At 46.6% G+C, this 19,184-nt stretch overlaps 1 protein-coding gene across 10 annotated transcripts in view; it reads left to right on the top strand.

Annotated features, from left to right (window-relative positions):
* magi1b (membrane associated guanylate kinase, WW and PDZ domain containing 1b) overlaps positions 1 to 19,184 on the top strand; it is a 346,431-nt gene that overhangs the window by 164,654 nt on the left and 162,593 nt on the right. For all 10 annotated transcript variants that reach the window (XM_055647620.1, XM_055647626.1, XM_055647618.1 and 7 more), the window contains exon 2: positions 6,406 to 6,522. In XM_055647620.1, coding sequence (XP_055503595.1) covers positions 6,406 to 6,522 — 117 coding nt within the window. The remainder of the gene's footprint in view (positions 1 to 6,405; positions 6,523 to 19,184) is intronic.

The raw sequence follows: 19,184 nt of genomic DNA, 5'->3' as shown, positions 1-19,184 counted from the left end.
ATAGAACTAGTGTACGGGGTGATCACTGATCGGCAAGGACCAGCTATATCTCTAAAATGAAAGGTTAACATGCTTGTGTTAACACACAGACTAACTGGTGGAGCTTCTCAATAACATCATTACCAGTTCTCCCTTCCTCTGCCATTATACTACTGAGCTGCGACAAATAAATGCCGGCTGGAATTTTAAATAATTTGAAAGAAAATAATATTTGTGATACGTAGTGGAAATATAAGAATCGCAACAAAGCCTTTAAATATGCTGACTGTGTTTGAATCGCAGTGAGCTCAGAGACAGTCTGAATGGGGAGAATAATGTGATACCAGACGGCTCTGTAACAATAGAAGCATTTCATTTCCCACGCTGTGTGTTGGGAAAATTGTAAGGGCTGATTACCATTTGTGGGAGGTGCCAAACATGCAAAACGATAAAGCATCCAGGTTCTACGGTTATAATCCTCCCTGACTCTGCACAGAACAACCCCCTACAGTTCGGAGATAGACACAAAATGCTGGAGGAAGATTATTAGGGGCTTGGACACGCTAGAGGCAGGAAACATGCTGGGGGAGTCCAGGACCAGGGGCCACAGTTTAAGAATAAGGGGTAAGCCATTTAGAACGTAGACGAGGAAACACTTTTTCTCACAGAGAGTTGTGAGTCTGTCGAATTCTCTGCCTCAGAGGGCGGTGGAGGCCAGTTCCCTGGATACTTTCAAGAGCGAGCTAGATAGGGCTCTTAAAGATAGCGGAGTCAGGGGATATGGGGAGAAGGCAGGAACGGGGTACTGATTGGGGATGATCAGGCATGATCACATTGAATGGCAGTGCTGGCTCGAAGGGTCGAATGGCCTACTCCTGCACCTATTGTCTATTGTGACTCAGCGGGACAGGCAGCATCTCTGGAGAGAAAGAATGGGTGATGTTTCGGGTCGAGACCCTTCTTCAGACAGTCAGGGGAGAGGAAAATTAGAGAGATTGAAGGGTAGGGCGTGATAACTAGAGATCAAAGTGGTCAAAGGTCAAGGAAATTGGAGAATGGGTTACTGTGAGCTAGGGAGAGGTGACAAGGCAGACAAATGCACCGAGTCTCTTGCCCACAGTGGGAGAATCGAGAATCACAGGGTATAATTTTATGCTGAGCAGTGAGAGATTTAATCTGAACCTGAGGGGTAACCTTTTTACACAAAGAGTGGTCGGTGTATAGAACGAGCTGCTGGAGGAGGTAGTTGAGGCAGGTACTATCGCAAAGTTTAAGAAACATTTAGACAGGTACATGGATAGGACAGGTTTAGAGGGATTCGGACCAAACGCAGGCAGGTGGGACACTGTGTAGATCATAAGGACAAAAGGCACAGGTATAAGTGATAGTAGTCGAATTAGGCCACTCGGCCCATTAAGTTTACTCCGCCATTCAATCACGGCCGATCTATCTCTCCCTCTTAATCCCATTCTCTTCCCTTCTCCCCATAACCTCTGACACCCGCACTAATCAAGAATCTATCTATCTCTGCCTTAAAGATATCCGCCGATGGCCTCCACAGCCGTCTGTGGCAAAGAATTCCACAGATTCACCACCCTCTGGCTAAAGATGGGACATGTTGTCCAGCATGGGCAAGTTGGGCTGAAGGGCCTGTTTCCACGCTGTATCATGCTAGGACTCTAATCACCTGCTCCATCTGCAGTACGATCACTTCCTGACCAATTATTTTTGGCAAAACGACGTTAGGGCAGGTTTTTAATTGGGCTCTTGTGAACCAAAATAATTCAATCTCGGGTTAAGTTTCCCAGTCTGCGTTTATTTCTTGTAATACCTTGGTTTAGTCGGTGGTGAGAGAGTGCGGGGGAGTTTCTCGCTCACAAAGGATGCTGGCTTTCTGAAGCAGAGCTGAAATAATGCATTTGTTTCTGTGAGGATCTAATGACAATGTGAATAGTTGCTGTATACAGCTTACATCACCACTATAAACATGGAATTTGCCAATGGAGAAACTTGCCAACTGCAAATTAGGTTTCGAGGGTAGGAAATGCACATAGAAACATAGACATCGAAAAATTGGCCTCCACTGCCTTCTGTGGCAGAAAATTCTACAGATTCACAACTGTGGGTAAAAAAGTTTTTCCTCATCTCAGTCTTAATTGGCCTACCCCTTATTCTTAAACAGTGACCCCCTAGTTCTGGACTCCCCCAACATCGGGAACATTTTTTCCTGCATCTAGCCCGTCCAATCCTTTAATTGTATATGTTTCTATGAGTTCTCCTCTCATCCTTCTAAATTCCAGTGAATACAAGCTCAGTCGACCCAGTTCTGCCATCCCGAGAATTAACCTGGTGAACCTATGCTGCACTCCCTCAAAAGCAATGATGTCCTTCCTCAAATTAGGAGTGCAAAATTGCACAAAGTACTCCAGGTGTGGTCTCACCAGGGCTCTGTACAACTGCAGTAGGACCTCCTTGCACCCAAACTCAAATCCTTTTGTAATGAAGGCCAACATGCCATTGGTTTTCTTCACTGCCTGCCATGCATACTTTCAGTGACTGATGTACAAACACACCCAGGTCTCGTTGCACCTCCCCCTCTCCTAATCTGACACAATTCAGGTAATAATCTGCCTTCCTGTTCTTGCCACCAAAGTGGCTAACCTCACATTTATCCACTATCCACTATGCAATATAGTCAGTCCCGCCATCCCAGGAATTAACCCGGTGAACCTATGCTGCACTCCCTCAATAGCAATAATAAACATAGGTATTAGATTTTTAACGTAGCTATTTGACCATTGGATTTAGAAATGTATTGCAGCTGGTAGAGCTGCTGCCTGTGTGGAGTTTGCACGTTCTCTCTGAGATGCTCCGGTTTCCTCCCATATTTGAAAGCTGTGCGGATTTGTAGGCTGATTGGCTCTTGTAAGTTGCCCCTAGTTTAAGGGAGTTAATGCAAATGTGGGATAGCATTGAACTAGTGTGAATGGGTGATCGATGGTCGGACTGGACTCGGTGGGCCGAAGGGCCTGTTTCCATGCTGTATCTTTCGGTCAGTCATTCAATCAATCACATGCCTTTTCGTAAAACTCAGCAGACCAGACAGCGTCTAAGGGGACCTCATTGAAACGTACAGAATAGTGAAAGGCTTGGATAGAGTGGATGTGGAGAGGATGTTTCCACTAGTGGGGAGAGTCTAGGACTAGAGGTCATAGGCTCAGAATTAAAGGACGTTCTTTTAGGAAGGAGATGAGGAGAATGTCTTTAGTCAGAGGGTGGTGAATCTGTGGGATTCTTTGCCACAGAAGGCTGTGGAGGCCAAGTCAGTGGATATATTTATGGCAGAGATAGATAGATTCTTGATTTGTATGGATGTCAGAGATTATGGGGAGAAGGCAGGAGAATGGGGTTAGGGGGTAGTGATAGATCTGCCTTGGTGGAATGGTGGAGTAGACTTGATGGGCCAAATGGCCTAATTCTACTCCTATCACTTATGACCATAAGACCTTACGAATGGAAAAACCCATGACCTGAAGTGTGATCTGTGAACATTTCTCACTTTTCCTGGTGGTTTCAAATTTTCCAGCATTAGAATTTTCTTTTACATTTTGTTCACCTTATAGTTTTCTGTTGCATTTTCAATTTTATTTGGCGGAGATGCTGGATGGGAAGATGGGCAGTCGATCATGATCTCCAGTGAGCAGACACATGACAGCAACTGAAGTTAGACGCAAAATGCCAGAGTAACTCAGCGGGACAGGCAGCATCTCTGGAGAGAAGGAATGGGTGACGTTTCGGGTCGAGACCCTTCTTCAGTTTGAACGTCACCCATTCCTTCTCTCCGGAGATGCTGCCTGTCCCGCTGCGTTTTTCCAGCATTTTGTGTCTTGTCTTTGGTGTAAACCAGCACCTGCAGTTCCTGCCTGCGCCAAGCAACTGAGGTGGAGTTTTTCTTATTCCTCTCTCACGATTACATTCAGCTGTCGAGCATCTGATGATCCAGAAAGTTCCGATTGCAAGAACGGAATCTGCAATCAAAGGGAAGGAGGCACAAGGAAAAGGCTGGTGTCTTGAGCAAAGCACAAAATGGCAGAGGAAAATCACTGAGTTTTTAGTAATTGGAAGGATGCAGGTTTGGTCGTCATAGAAACATAGAAAATAGGTGCAGGAGTAGGCCATTCGGCCCTTCGAGCCTGCACCGCCATTCAATATGATCATGGCTGATCATCCAACTCAGTATCCCGTACCTACCTTCTCTCCATACCCCCTGATCCCTTTAGCCGCAAGGGCCACATCTAACTCCCTCTTAAATATAGCTTATTGTCACGGTGGCACAGCAGTAGAGTTGCTGCCCTACAGCGCCAGAGGCCCGGGTTCGATCCCGACTGCGATGCTGTCTGTACGGAGTTTGTACGTTCTCCCCGTGACTACGTGAGTTTTCCCCGGGTGCTCCAGTTTACTCCCACACTCCAAAGACGTGCAGGTTTGTAGGTGAATTGGCTTCTGCAAATTGTCCCTGCTGTGTTGGGTAAAACTAGTACACGGAGTGATCGCTGGTCGGCGCAGACTCGATGGGCTGAAGGGCCTGTTTCCACGCTGTATCTCTAAACTAAAGGTTAACATGCAAGCAAAGCGCTATTAATGTAATCCTTGGAATTAGCATTACTCTTTATTGTTCATTGAATAACATTAATGTCATCAAAGGCTCCCTACTGTGCAGTTATCACACCATGTGGTTCAAATAGAATATAGTCGTGATTTTCTAATATAGGTTTATCCAGATTTCAAAGTTCAAAGTGCTGGAGAAACTCAGCAGGTCAGCCAGCATTCCCGGAGGGCATGGAGTCAAAGGATGCCTACTTTGAAAAGTTTCTCCTCCACTCCCTGATGGGAGTTGTATGAGACTCCCTCTCACTGCCTCCCCTCTGTGATTCCCTGCTGCTGCTGTACTCTTTGGCAATGTTCTGGCATCCATACCCTCCAGAGATGCTGCCCGACCTGCTGAGTTCCTCCAACACTTGGTGTTTTATTTAAGATTTCGTGATCTACAATTCCTTCTGTCTCCCGTTGATCAAATCTTATCTTTTTTCATCACTAATATTCTCATGTACAGAGGACCCATCTCTTAGCAATGAGAGTAAAGTTACTTTTTTATTTAGTTGTTTCATAAGCTCTGATTAACCTTCTCTCATCAAAGACCCACACCATCCTGGCCACACACTCATCTCCCTGCTACCTTCAGGTAGAAGGTACAGGAGCCTGAAGACTGCAACAACCAGGTTCAGGAATAGCTACTTCCCCACAGCCATCAGGCTATTAAACCTGGCTCGGACAAAACTCTGATTAGTAATTATTAATAACCCATTATCTGTCATTAACACTTTATCAGTTTATTTATTCATGTGTGTATATATTAATATTATGGTATATGGACACGCTGATCTGTTTTGTAGTAAATGCCTACTATGTTCTGTTGTGCTGAAGCAAAGCAAGAATTTTATTGTCCTATCAGGGACACATGACAATAAACTCACTTGACTTGACTTGATTTCGGGCCACAAGATCACATGCAAAGTCCATTTAAAATGTTTTTCAAGAGTGTTTAATTGTCATATGTACCAAAACGGGACAATGAAATTCTTACTTACAATGTAAGTTGGCACAGTGGGGCAGCGCCAGAGACCCGGGTTTGATCCTGACCACAGGGGAGTTTGTACGTTCTCCCTGTGACCACGTAGGTTTTCTCTGGGTTCTCTAGTTTTCTCCCAGACTCCAGGTTTGTAGGTTCATTGGCTTTGGTTAAATTGTAAATTGCCCCCAGTGTGTTGGATAGATCTAGGTTACGGGGTGATCGGTGCAGACTCGACGGGCAGAAGGGCCTTTTTGCCAGCTGCAACTCTGAAGTAATTGAGAATTTTTAACATTGTTAATTTGTAAATTTAGTGAAAAGGAGTTTTGTGAAAATAAGCAGTGTAAGGATAATCCTGGAAAAAACGAAATGTCTCAAATGTCGAAATGTCTCAATTTTTAATTTTAATTTTGTAGACTTAACTGTCTTCAGTAACTGGAAATAGTGAATTCAACTAACATGAGTCTGAAGAAGGGTCCTGACTGGAAAAACACAACCTATCCATGTTCTCCAGTGATGCTGCCTGACCCGCGGAGTTACTCCAGCACTTTGTGTCCTCTTGTGTATTAGCACTGACCAACAAACGCTTCCCAATGAAAGGCACAAAGTGCTGGAGTAACTCAGCGGGTCAGGCAACATCTCTGGAGAACATGGATAGGTAGGGTTTCAGGCTGGGACCATTCTCCAGCGATGTTGCCTGACCCACTGAGTTACTCCAGTACACCGTGTCCTTTTTTTTTTGGTCAATCAGCATCTGCAGTTCTTTGTTCCTAACGTGAGTTTTTATTTCATTGCAGGAAGTAAACTGAACAAGGACCTGCGACATTATCTCAACCAGAGGTTTCAGAAAGGTTCAGCAGATCACGAACTACAGCAGACTATACGGGACAACCTCTATCGATACGCCGTGCCTTGTACGTATAACTTGAGACGCTGCGTGAATTTTATTACGATTCACCTGCCTGGTGAACTGTGCGGAGTTTGGTTATTCCCGACACCCATTTGCGACATGTTGGTTTTGTTGATTCATTGACTGACTTGGCCGTGGCTGGGTGAATGATGAGTTGGCCCGGGTGCTGGACTGCACACAAAGCCCAGCCGGCAGGCGGGCCAGCTGAGGAGTTTTGGCCCTTGTGCGCAAAGTCCGGCTTCCCCATCCAACTCATCGACCGATGATCGGCCATGAGAAGGAGGGGTGGTGGTGTCGGCAGTAAGCGAAGGTCTGAAGGTCGGGCAGCTGGCCGGGCTGTGGACCGACGGGGCCACAGGCGAGGTGCTGCTGCTGCACTCCATGGACTGCACTACGTCGGGACGGGTGATTGGGGCCGGATGCGGCGCTCCGACCCGACGGTCCCCTCGACCCGAGTAGCAGCAGTTAAATACGGGACAAGGGCGGTCCCGTACGGGACAAACCAATTTAGCCCAATATACGGGATGTCCCGGCTAATACGGGACAGTTGGCAACCCTAGGCGGCAACTCTTGAGCAAAGGAACAGGTGCTATTTCGGGTCGAGACCCATCAGTCTCAGTCTGAAGAAAGGTCTCGACCCAAAACATCTCCAGTTACTTTTCTCCAGTTACTCCAGCTTTTTGTGTTAATCTTTGGTTTAAACCAGCATCTGCAGTTCCTTCCTACACTTTACTTAATTAACCTGGACTTGATCATACTGACATTATTAGTTTGCTGGAGTTTGGAGATACCAGGGCCTCTTTATAGTAGGGAAAGGATAGGAATTATAAGGGCACCAAATGTCAGAGTAACTCAGCAGGTCAGCTAGCATCTAATCTAGACTGTGGACGGAGAGCAAGATAATATCAGGTGTTACAGTGCAATTAGCTACTGATGTCAGTACAGACAGAATAGTGAAAGGTTTGGAGAGAGTGGATGTGGAGAGGATTTTTCCACTAGTGGGAGAGTCTAGGACCAGAGGTCACGGCCTCAGAATTAAGAGACATTCTTTTCGGAAGGAGATGAGGAGAAATGTCTTTAGTCAGAGGGTGGTGAATCAGTGCCAAGTCAGTGGATATTTTTATGGCAGAGATGGATGAATTCTTGATTAGTACGGGTGTCAGAGGTTATGGGGAGAACGCAGGAGAATGGGGTTAGGTGGGAGAGATAGATCAGCCATGGTTGAATGGTGGAGTAGACTTGATGGGTGAACTATTCCTTATGACCTTATGATCAAGAAATGGCGCTATTTCATTATTAAGAAGTGATTGATTGATTGATTGAAAGATATAGCTTAGAAACAGGCCCTTCGGCCCACCTAGTCCACGCCAACCACCACTTTCACATCCACTCCCTGCACACTGGGGCCAATTTACAGACGGCCAATCAACCTACAAACCCGCATGCCTGTGGGATGTGGGAGGAAACTGGCGAAAGCCCAGGTGGTCACAGGGAGAGCATGCAAACTCCACACAAACAGCACCCGAGGCCAGGACCGAACCCAGGCCTCTGGTGCTTTGGGGCAGCAGCTCTACCCCTGTGCCGTCTTGGAAAATGATGGTATCATTTGGTGGTGTGAGAACATGAAACAGCACAGGAATAGGCCCTTTGGCCCACTCTGTCTGTGCTGGAAGGATGGTTTTTATGAAGGAAAATAAAAATGGAGATGGTGTTGGGAGCTTGGATAAGGGGGGGACCACTGGCAGAAGTGTATTTGGAATTTGCAAAGTCTATAAGGTGGCACAGGGAACATTGTTCAGTAAAATAATTTTGCAAATGAGACAACGTTTCAAGGGACAGTCGCTGGAGAAGGGCACAGAATCTGCAAATGGCAGAGGGCTGATTAAGTGTGATGGACGGTGTCTTGTGGGGGAAATGGGGAGGTCAAAGAACTGACCAGGAACACGAGAAAAAAACAGTATTTGCTAACTGTGTTAATCGATCGACAAGGCTTGTAGTCGCTGGAATGTTGAAGGATGAGAGGTAGATCTTATGGAAACAAATACAATTCTTAAGGGATTGGACAGGCTTGATGCAGGAAAAATGGTCCCGACGTTGGGGAGGCCCAGAACCAGGGGGCACAGTTTAAGAATAAGAAGTAGACTATTTAGGACACATCTCAATGAGGAAAAACTTTTTCAGCCAGAAAGTTGTGAATTTGTGGAAATCTCTGCCTCAGAGAGCAATTCACTGGATGTATTCAAGAGAGAGATTTGATACAGCTCTTTGGGCTAACGGAATCAAGGGATACGGGGAAAAAGCAGGAACGGGGCACTGATTCTGGATGATCTGCCATGATCATATTGAATGGTGGTGCTGGCTAGAAGGGGCGAATGGCCTCCTCCTGCACCTATTTTCTATGTTTCTATCTTTCTTCCACAAATCGGTTTTAGTAAAACTTGTACAGGGTATCTGAAACAAAGATTCCAGCTTTAACAAATCGATTTACTTTAGACTTTAGAGCACGGAACAGTCTGTATCTCTAAATACAAAATCCCGAAACATCACCCATTCCTTCTCTCCAGAGATGCTGCCTGTCCCGCTGAGTTACTCCAGCATTTTGTGTCTTTCTTCGGTGTAAACCAGCATCTGCAGTTCCTTCCTGCACACTTGAGGTTATGTTCCATTGCCGGCAGAGCCATTTTACAGTTGAGATGTTAAATTAAAATGTGATCTGTTATTTTAAGTTGACGTAAAAGGTCTCTTGCCACCATTGTAGGAAGAATAGAGGTTCCCCACTGTCCTGTTTAATACTAGTCGCTTAGCCACTGCAAATAAGAACGGATTAGCTGATCAATAATTCACTTAGTATTTGGCTGCTGAAATTCCCCGTCTTACGACAAATGTTGCACTTCAAACACGGACTGTTGTCTCCACCTGGTTTGGATTATTCAATATGCAATGACATTATATCAATTCTACGGTGGCGCAGCGGTAGAGTTACTGCCTTACAGCGCTTGCAGCGCCGGAGACCCGGGTTTTGATCCCGTCTACAGGTACTTGTCTGTACGGAGTTTGTACGTTCTCCCCGTGACCTGCGTGGGTTTTCTCCAAGATCTTCGGTTTCCTCCCACACTCCAAAAGACGTGCAGGTTTGTAGGTTAATTGGCTTAGTGTAAGTGTAACTTGTCCCTAGTGTGTGTAGGATAGTGGTCGGCACGGAATCGGTGGGCTGAAGGGCCTGTTTCCGTGCTGTATCTCTAAACTAAATGAAACTAAACTACATTCATAGCTCTAGCTTCCCCCCTCCCTGACTCTCAGTCTGATGAAGGGACTGTTTTCCCTTCTCTCCAGAGATGCTGCCTGACCCGCTGAGTTAAGCCAGCACATTGTGACTATTTTAGATCAATTCAAAATCTTTCCACCGTGTGTTTTTTTGCATAAATAGAAACGGTTGTGTCAGCTTGAAGTGTAGGAAGGAATAAACGGCAGATGCTGCTTTACACTGGAGATAGATTCAAAGCACCCTTTATGCATCAGATGTTTAAGAAGGAACTGCAGATGCTGGAAAATCGAAGGTAGACAAAAATGCTGGAGAAACTCAGCGGGTGAGGCATCATCTACGGAGCGAAGGAAACAGGCAACGTTTCGGGTCGAAAGTCGCCCTTTATGTATCGACTATTTGCATACCTTGGATATGCAATCAAAGAATGTCACTGTGACTTGTGAAGTATTTATTCCTTCATTCCCTCATTCATTCAAATGCTGGAATAACTCAGCGGGACAGGCAGCATCTCTGGTTGGAATGGATGGATGACATTTCGGGCAGAGACCCTTCTTCAGAGTCAGCCTCATGATTGATATTCAAGCCTGAATTCCAAAGGGGCAAATCTCACTTGCTGGAGTTGGCAGTTCCACAATTTGGGCCTCACGGTGGCGCAGCGGTAGAGCTACTGCCTCACAGCGCCAGAGACCCAGGTTCGATCATGACTACAGGCGCTTGTCTCTAGGGAGTTTGTACGTTCTCCCCGTGACCCGCATGAGCTCTCTCCGGGTGGTCCGGTTTCCTTCCACGTGCCAAAGATGTGCAGGTTTGCAGGCGAATTGGATTCTGTAAATTGCCCCGAGCGCGTGTAGGACAGAACTAGTGCGAACGGGTGATCGCTGGTCGGCACGGACTCGGTGGGCCGAAGGGCCTGTTTCCACGCTTGCATCTCTCAGCAACGAAACTAAACTAAGCAGAAAAATAGATTTAAATAATGAAGATAAAGTCAACCATGAGATGAGAACATCGGAGCGAAGCCAGAACTGCCAAAAGGTAATGTTGAGATGAATCAACATGTTTGTTTATTACACAGGGAACAATGTGTGATAGAAACCGGAATAAGGCATTCATTTGAAACATTCCAGTGCAGGTGTATCAAAATCTGTTGTTGTTTTGTGATCTCCCTTAACGAGATCATAATGTACACAGAACGCTTAAATAGTGAATTTAAGGAGTGAAGGGCCTGTCCCACGAGTATGCGACTGGCGGAGGTCGAGTGAGTGACATGAAGTTCGAGGGAAGTTCACGCGTGACGTACGGCGCCGAGGCGGGTGCGGGCCGCAGGCCGTTGCCGCGCGGAATTTTTGAACACGGTCAAAAATGTTTGAACTTTTTCGGAGCCCCGAGCGATGTCGGGACCAGCTCCGCACAACTCTATACGGCTCCGGCGATCGAAGTGGGACCGGCCCCGCGAGGCCCTACGGCTGAAGCGACCACGTTAGGTCGAGCTTGCCGCATGGAGTCGCAAGCTCGTGGGACAGGCCCTTGAGAAAGTTTACTCAGACTGAAATGCAGTACAATGATGTGGTCTTCTTCTTGTGTCTGAGGCAGCAGAAGTTCGCAGCGGGGTGATGCCATCCGGTTCAACATCCTAAAAAGGGCGCATGCTCCGGGTTGGCGCCAAGCCGCGGTGACTGAGGTCGCATTATGCCTGCTGCTGTCTCTGTTTGTTGTCGTTCACCAGACTGAGGTCAGTTGACACAGAGGCTCCCCGTGGGAAGGTGGACAACATCAGCCCCAATGTTGTGGTCTGAGTCTGCCAGGGCATTTAGACAAATGATAGACACAAAATGCTGGAGTAACTCAGCAGCATCTCTGGAGAGAAGGAATGGGTGACATTTCGGGTCGAGACACTTCTTCAGACAGGCAGGGTAAGAGGGAGGCACAAGATATGGAAGGGCAAGGTGTGAAAACACATATCAAAGGGGATGGTAATGAAGGAATTGTAGAGTGGTTCATGGTTAGCTGAGGGGAAGGTGACACCGATGCATCCAATCAGTAATATTTAATCAGGAGGACAGAGAAACTAGTTGTAGAACTAGGATGGGGGAGGGACAGAGAGAGAGGGAAAGTTAAGGGCCTGTCCCACTTGCGACTGCGAACGTCAGCGAGCAACGCCCTAAAAACCGTCAAGTTGTACAACACCTTGCGTCACCGACACGTCGAGCTACGACACTCCGCATCACCCGCCTTCACAACACAAGAAGGTTACACTGATGTATAATAATCACATTGCAAATTAACATATCTACAATAAATCGAAGGACCAATAACTTTTTAAGAAATAAATTGTTTATTTAACGTCAGCGTCACCGGGCGCCACCCGCAGGACAGCGCACGTCAGCGTGTGACAGGGCGCACGACAAGATGAGAGACCCAGATGTCACCTGAAGATTTTGAACATTCCAAAATGCATGGGCGACAGGGAGACACCGCGCGTCACTACGTGTGTCACCCCGCGTCACGCCCCGACAACGACGCTGTTGCCGAAAATGTCGCCCAAGTGGGACAGGCCCTTTAGAGAAATCAACGTCATACCGCTGGGTTGTAAGCTGCCCAAGTGAGGTGCTGTTCCTCCAACGTGTGTTGTGGTCTGAAGAAGGGTCTTGACCCCAAAACGTCACCCATTCCTTCTCTCCAGAGATGCTGCTGAGTTACTCCAACATTTTGTGTTTACCTTCGGTCCAAACCAGCACCTGCAGTTCCTTCCTGCACAGAGGGAAATTAGCCGTGTATAGTCTAGACGGGGGAGGGCTTGTTTTGTCTTTCCTATTGGAAATCCGGGGCAGTTTCTGAGTTTGTCAATTCCTTCCTAATTTACAAGATGAAAGGAGAAATAGTCGAAGTTGATTTACCGCTGGGATTGTGTGATCTCGTCGCATTTGGAGCAGATGAATACAAATTTCATAATTTTCATGTCCAAAGAGAACATAGCATCTAATTAAGATTCAGAGAGATTCAATTATTGACTTGTTCGGGAGGATATGGGCACCAGGGGCTGAGAGGAGAAATATTCATTCCCTTTGGGCTGGATTGCAGCTCACATTTTAGTGGCAGAAGTTGTTGGTGTTAGATTTATGAATCCTTTAAGGATTCTTCAAGACTGCAAATTATTCCGATGTAATTGAGACTCACTTTATTTACATAGACTTGATGCGCATTTGAATAGATTGACGTATTTTTTTATGTGATCTGTGTTGCAAAAATACGAAAACCGATGATAAATACTGTTTATTTGGCGACTTTATGGTAGTTATGGAGTGGCACGGTGGCGCAGCGGTAGAGTTGCTGCCTCACAGCACCAGAGTCCCGGGTTCAATCCTGACTACGGGTGCTGTCTGTATGGAGTTTGTACCTTCTCCCTGTGTCTGTGTGGGTTTTCTTCAGGTGCTCAGGTCTCCTCCCACACTCCCAAGGGCGTACAGGTTTGGTTAATTGCCTTTGGTGAAATCTATCCCAAGTGTGTGTAGGATGGTACGAGTGTATGGGGATCGCAGGTCGGTACTGGCTCGGTGGGCCGAAGGGCCTGTTTCCGGGCTGTATCTCAACATCTAAAAAAAAACCAAAAAGACCTTCACCGACCTGAAACGTCACCTACCCGCATTCTCCACAGATGCTGCCTGACCCGCTGAGTTACACCAGCACTTTGTGCCTTTTTGGTTGTCAAGTCTTAATTGTAGGTCATCGCAGTGTTGGATATCACTGAAGGTTAGGGTGCGGTCAAGTTCTGCCATAGACAACTTCGCTCCATAGATGCTGCCTCACCCGCTGTCTTTCTCCAGCATATCTATCTATTTCTGAATGAGAAGCTGGTTCCTTGTTGCCAGCTCCTGTTCGTGATCTTGCACAACACTTGGCCTTCCAGTTGAAAACGTCAGCTCCCACCCCCACAAATGTTTTGACAGATGAGTTAGCCATGTCCTCAGGCTTCACCATCTATCAATACTGTTGTCTATGAACATCCGAATCCTCCTGGTATTCACAGGCATGGAAAATAAATAAAATCCAGTAAAATGTAGCCGAGTTTAGTTTAGAGATGCAGTGCGGAAACGGGCCCTGCGGCCCACCGAGCCTGTGCCGACCAGCGATCCCCGCACACTTACACTATCCTACACACATTAGGGACAATTTACAATTTTACTGAAGCCAATTAACCTACAAACCTGTACGTCGATGGAAAATGTGAGGTGACCTGGCCTGACCCTGAAGGCCCGTTTTCATTGAGTCATACAGTGTGGAAACCAGCACCTGCATTGTCCCTCCTTGACACTCTGTTGATGGGAAAAAATAGCTCTGGGAGTCTTTCCAAATTGCTTTCCATGCCTCCTATGGCTCGACATTGCTCTACATATCGCCTGCTGGTTCCTTGCAATTTATTTTTGGCAGGGACCAAATAGCAGAGTCTTTCTCCTTGCTTTGATTTGGCGATTTGAGAATTGCACCAGTCCCCAGAAGACAGAAGTGCAAATATGCAACTTGTTAGAACTCTGTGCTGGATTATGTTGCTTCACAAATTTGCATGTCCTTCTGGATTTCAATGCAAGTTCCAACAACTTTTAAAAATGGTTTAATCTTATTCACACAAACTTAATAATCCATGACCGAGGGAGAAACATATTGGAGTTTAGAAGGATGAGGGGGCACCTCATTGATGGCTGATCTATCTCTCCCTCCCAACCCCATTCTCCTGCCTTCTCCCCATAACCCTTGACACATGCACTAATCAAGAATCTATCAATCTCTACATTAACATTATCCATTGATGGCCTCCACAACCTTCTGTGGCAAAGAATTCCACAGATTCACCACCCTCCACCTAAAGGAATTCCTCCTAATTCCTCCTAATTTCTTTCCCAAAGGAACGTCCTTTAATTCGGAGACTATGGCCTCTCGTCTTAGACTCTACCACAGGTGGAAACACCCTCTTCACACCCACTCTATCCAGGCCTTTCACTGTTCAGTAAGTTTCAATGAGGTGCCCCCTCATCCTTCTAAACTCCAGCGAGCACAGGCCCAGTAGAGGAGTAGAGGGATATATGGATCACATGCAAGTCAAGTCAAGTCAAGTTTATTTGTCACATACACATACGAGATGTGCAGTGAAATGAAAGTGGCAATGCTCGTGGACTTTTGTCCAAAAAGACAAATAACCAAACAACCAAACAAACTATAAACACAATCTTGCCTTACTCATGAGTGCTGAGGCGTGTGATGCCCATGTCATATCCTCGGAGATGTGGACTCCCAGATATTTAAAACAGTTCACCCTATCCACAGGATCCCCATTTATACTCAATGGAGTGTAACGTCCTCGGATGATGTGCCCTCCTAAAGTCCATGATCAGCTCCTTCGTTTTTTTGATGTTCAAGAGGAGGCTGTTATCCTGGCACCAGAGTGCTAGATCAGCCACCTCCACCCGGTAGGCCTTCTCATCGTTGTCTGAGATCAGGCCCACCACCACAGTGTCATCAGCAAACTTAATTATTGAGTTGGAGCTGAACCTAGCCACACAGTCATGTGTGTACAGGGAGTACAATAGGGGGCTGAGGACGCAACCCTGGGGCGATCCTGTGCTCAGGGTGAGGGACTCCGATGTATTTCCTCCCATCTTGACTACCTGGGGCCTGGCGGTGAGAAAGTCCAGGACCTAGGCACACAGGGAGGTGTTGAGCCCCAATTCCCAATTAGCTTCCCGGCCAGTCTGATGGGGACTATCGTGTTGAAGGCTGAACTGTAGTCTATGAACAGCAGACAGACGGGGTGAGATTATCTTCAGTTCAGTTCAGTTTAGTTGATTGTCACGTGTACCGAGGTACAGTGAAAAGCTTTGTGTTGCGTGCCAACCAGTCAGCGGAAACACAATACATGATTGCAATCGAGCCATTTACAGTGTACAGATGCATGAAAAGGGAATGTCGTTCAGTGCAAGGTAAAGCCAGCAAAGTCCGGTCAAGGATAGTCCGAGGGTCATCAAAGATGTGGATTGTAGTGGTATCTTGGAGTCATATTTGGCACGGACATTGTGAGCCAAAGAGTCTGTTTCTCTGCTCTACTGCTCCATGTTCTGTGAATAATTGTTAGTTGCCTAGGTAACTCATAAAAACCCAGGTCATTATTTTTTTGGTTTCCTCTTGGTGATGTGGAGATGAACCACAGGGTGGCAGTATTTCAGGGCTACAGGGACAAACAGCGCTAGTCCAAGCTTCTGTGAGATGTACATAAGCCATCAAAAATAAAAATTGCTCGATGCATTTGGAATAAATGGTCTTTTAAGTTGTTTCTTATAGACGATAGGTTATACTCAAAGATAATCCAATTCTTGGACCCACAGACCATTATTATCTGTTAATGTCATTACATTTTAATCAAAAGTGTATGTCATTCCCCCCCCCAATTTAGAACAATGTGGGGGGGGGCTCTTTATTGATAATTAAAATTTAGTTTCCTGAATTTTGATTCTGCTATGAAACATCAATGATATTTGGCCATGAAAGTACGCGCGCACACACTCATACACGCACGCACGCGCACACACACACACACACACACACACACTTACTCGCACACTCACACTCAAAACACACACACAAACACACACACATGCGCATACGCACACACAGACACACGCACACACAAACACACACACACAAACAAGCGCATACACACACACGCACACACACACGCACACACACACACTCATACACACACATACTCACAAACACGCGCACACACTCGCACACACACATACTCACGCACATGCACACGCGCGCACACACACACTCATACACACATACTCACAAACACGCGCACACACTGACACACATACACATACACGCACACACTTGCACACACACTCACACTCACATTCACATACTCACACACACACAGCAATAAAACTGGGGAAAACGGGCTGAGCAAGACTGGGCGTTTTGCTCAAATTGAAAGATGGACACATGCCAAGGAAATCTTTGTTGCAATCAGGTTGTGCTTGATCATGTAGGTAATTAAGGGAGCATGCTGCAGCAAACTATAGAAACACTCATTTCGAAGAAATAAAGATATTTGATTTAATATATCAAATGTTTTCTTTTATAACTGGCCAAACCATTCACTGAAATGGAAAGTGTTTCTGCAGTTTCTCAACAACACGATAGCCTGTGTCGGCCAGAGGACTTAACGTGCTGCTCTGCCACATATTGCATTTGCTATTTGCAGCCTGCATGCAACCGGGCAAATCTGGTTGGCATGGCCCAGCGCTGGATGTATTTGAATGATTAAATCTTGTGTGTGTGTGTGCGCGCGTTAGGGGGGTTTATTTATTTTTTGTTGACAAGCCCGATTTTCAAACGGTTTTAAAGGCTCGCTGGCTCCAGAAGCGTTCTGAAGGCCAACAGACGGAAGGGGTCATTTCGGGCAGCAAGCCACCACCATTTGCGGCAGGTGTCGAAACGCTGCTGGGGGAAGCAAAAGGGTGGCTTTTGTTCCCCGAGGCCCGTGTGATCTGCAACCCAAAAGGAGCGACCAAGGGGGGCACCCAGCAGGAAATTGTGGTGGTAAACACAGCACAAACCAGAGGTTCCGCGCTAGGTTTCCACACACATCCGCTAATGAATTCACTCAGTCCCCACGTGAGAAAAGTTACTCTTTGATTTCAGCTGGTTTATTTGAATAATCCGGCATTTCCTCACTCGCAATTTGTTGCTGCAGCTGAACGTGTTAAAACAACCCTCCCTCGTTGAGACATTAGTCTTGTACGCTAATGAATCGTCTTGAAAGGGAAACATGACAAGATAACGGCATTAATTAGCGAAGCTGATATGCGTCTTTCAGATTAAGATGCGAAGCTGATATTTCAGTATTTTCCTTTGGGCATTGCTGGGCGAGAGGTAGGGGGCGGCACGGTGGCGCAGCGGTAGAGTTGCTGCCTCGCAGCCCCAGGGACCCGGGTTCAATCCCCACTACGGGCGCTGTCTGTACGGAGTTTGTACCTTCTCCCCGTGACCTGCCTGGGTTTTCTCCGGGTGCTCCGGTTTCCTCCCACACTCCAAAGCCGTGCAGGTTTGTAGGTTCATGGACTTGGGTAAAAATTATAGAATGTCCCTATTATGTAGGATATCGCTGGGATATCGCTGGTCGGCACGGACTCGGTGGGCCGAAGGGCCTGTGTTTACCTGAATCTCTAAACTAAATGAAACTATAAAAGATGTATAGACCGACTTCAAATGTAAATGACAATTTTGCAGTTTCGGGATATTGATTGATTGAAAGGTACAGCAAGGAACAGGCCCAACAAGTCCATGCCAGTCATCGATCACCTGTTCTCTGCTATCCCACTCCCTGTATCAGCTCCCTGCACACAACCTACAAACCCGCACGCCTTTGGAATGTGGGAGGAAACTGGAGCGCCTGGAGGAGACCCATGCGGTCACAGGGGGAACTTGAAAACTCCCCACAGACAGCACCTGAGGTCAGGATTGAACTCGGGGTTTTTGTTTTGATGCTGTGGGGCAGCAGCGTGACCAGCTGTGCCACATTGCCGCTCTATTATTAATGGGAACAGGCAAAGGAGGTTCCTCGTCTGAAGAAGGATCCCGATCCGAAACGTCATCCATCCGTTTTCCCCCAGCGATGCTGTCAGACCCGCTGAGTTACTCCAGCATTTTGTGCCAATCTTTGGTACAGACCAGCATCTGCAATTATTTGTTTCTACAAGTCCACCTGCTGCTTAATCTTTAATTTAACCGCAAATACAACATCGTGACATTCAATTTATTTCGTTTCAAGGGAAATATCTGCCGTCTGTTGACAAAGAGAGGAACTCGTTGCAGACTTGTTCTGCAGTTGAACGAAGGAGGGATGATTAATAAAGATATGGCTCGAAAGGTTCAATATAAAATGTGTCGGAAGGAACTGCAGATGCTGGTTTAAACCGAAGATAGACACAAAATGCCGGAGTAACTCAGCGGGACAGACAGCACATCTGGAGAGAAGGAATGGGTGACGTTTCAGGTCGAGAAGAGTCTCAACCCGAAACGTCACCTATTCCTTTTCTCCAGAAATGCTGCCTGCCCCGCTGAGTTACTCCAGCTCTTTGTGTCTATCTTTGCTTCAATGTGAACACCTTCCTCCCGGGCGTTTGAAATTGTACCAAGTTCCTCGCTGAAGCACAGACTAGCTGCAATACTCTGGTAGCTCCGTGATATCATCCGATTCAAGGGGGGGGTGGGATTTGATATGCAGATGGGTGGACAATGTCTGGAGATGAGAAAGGTGACAAAAAGGTGGTCAGAAACAAAGGCACAAGTTGCTGGAGTAACTCAGCAGGTCAGGCGGCATGTCTGGAGAACATGGGTCGAGACCC

This window comes from Leucoraja erinacea, chromosome 16 (assembly GCF_028641065.1).
Source record: "Leucoraja erinacea ecotype New England chromosome 16, Leri_hhj_1, whole genome shotgun sequence".
Classification (NCBI taxonomy): Eukaryota; Metazoa; Chordata; class Chondrichthyes; order Rajiformes; family Rajidae; genus Leucoraja; species Leucoraja erinaceus.
This window is presented reverse-complemented; position numbering and strand designations above follow the sequence as displayed.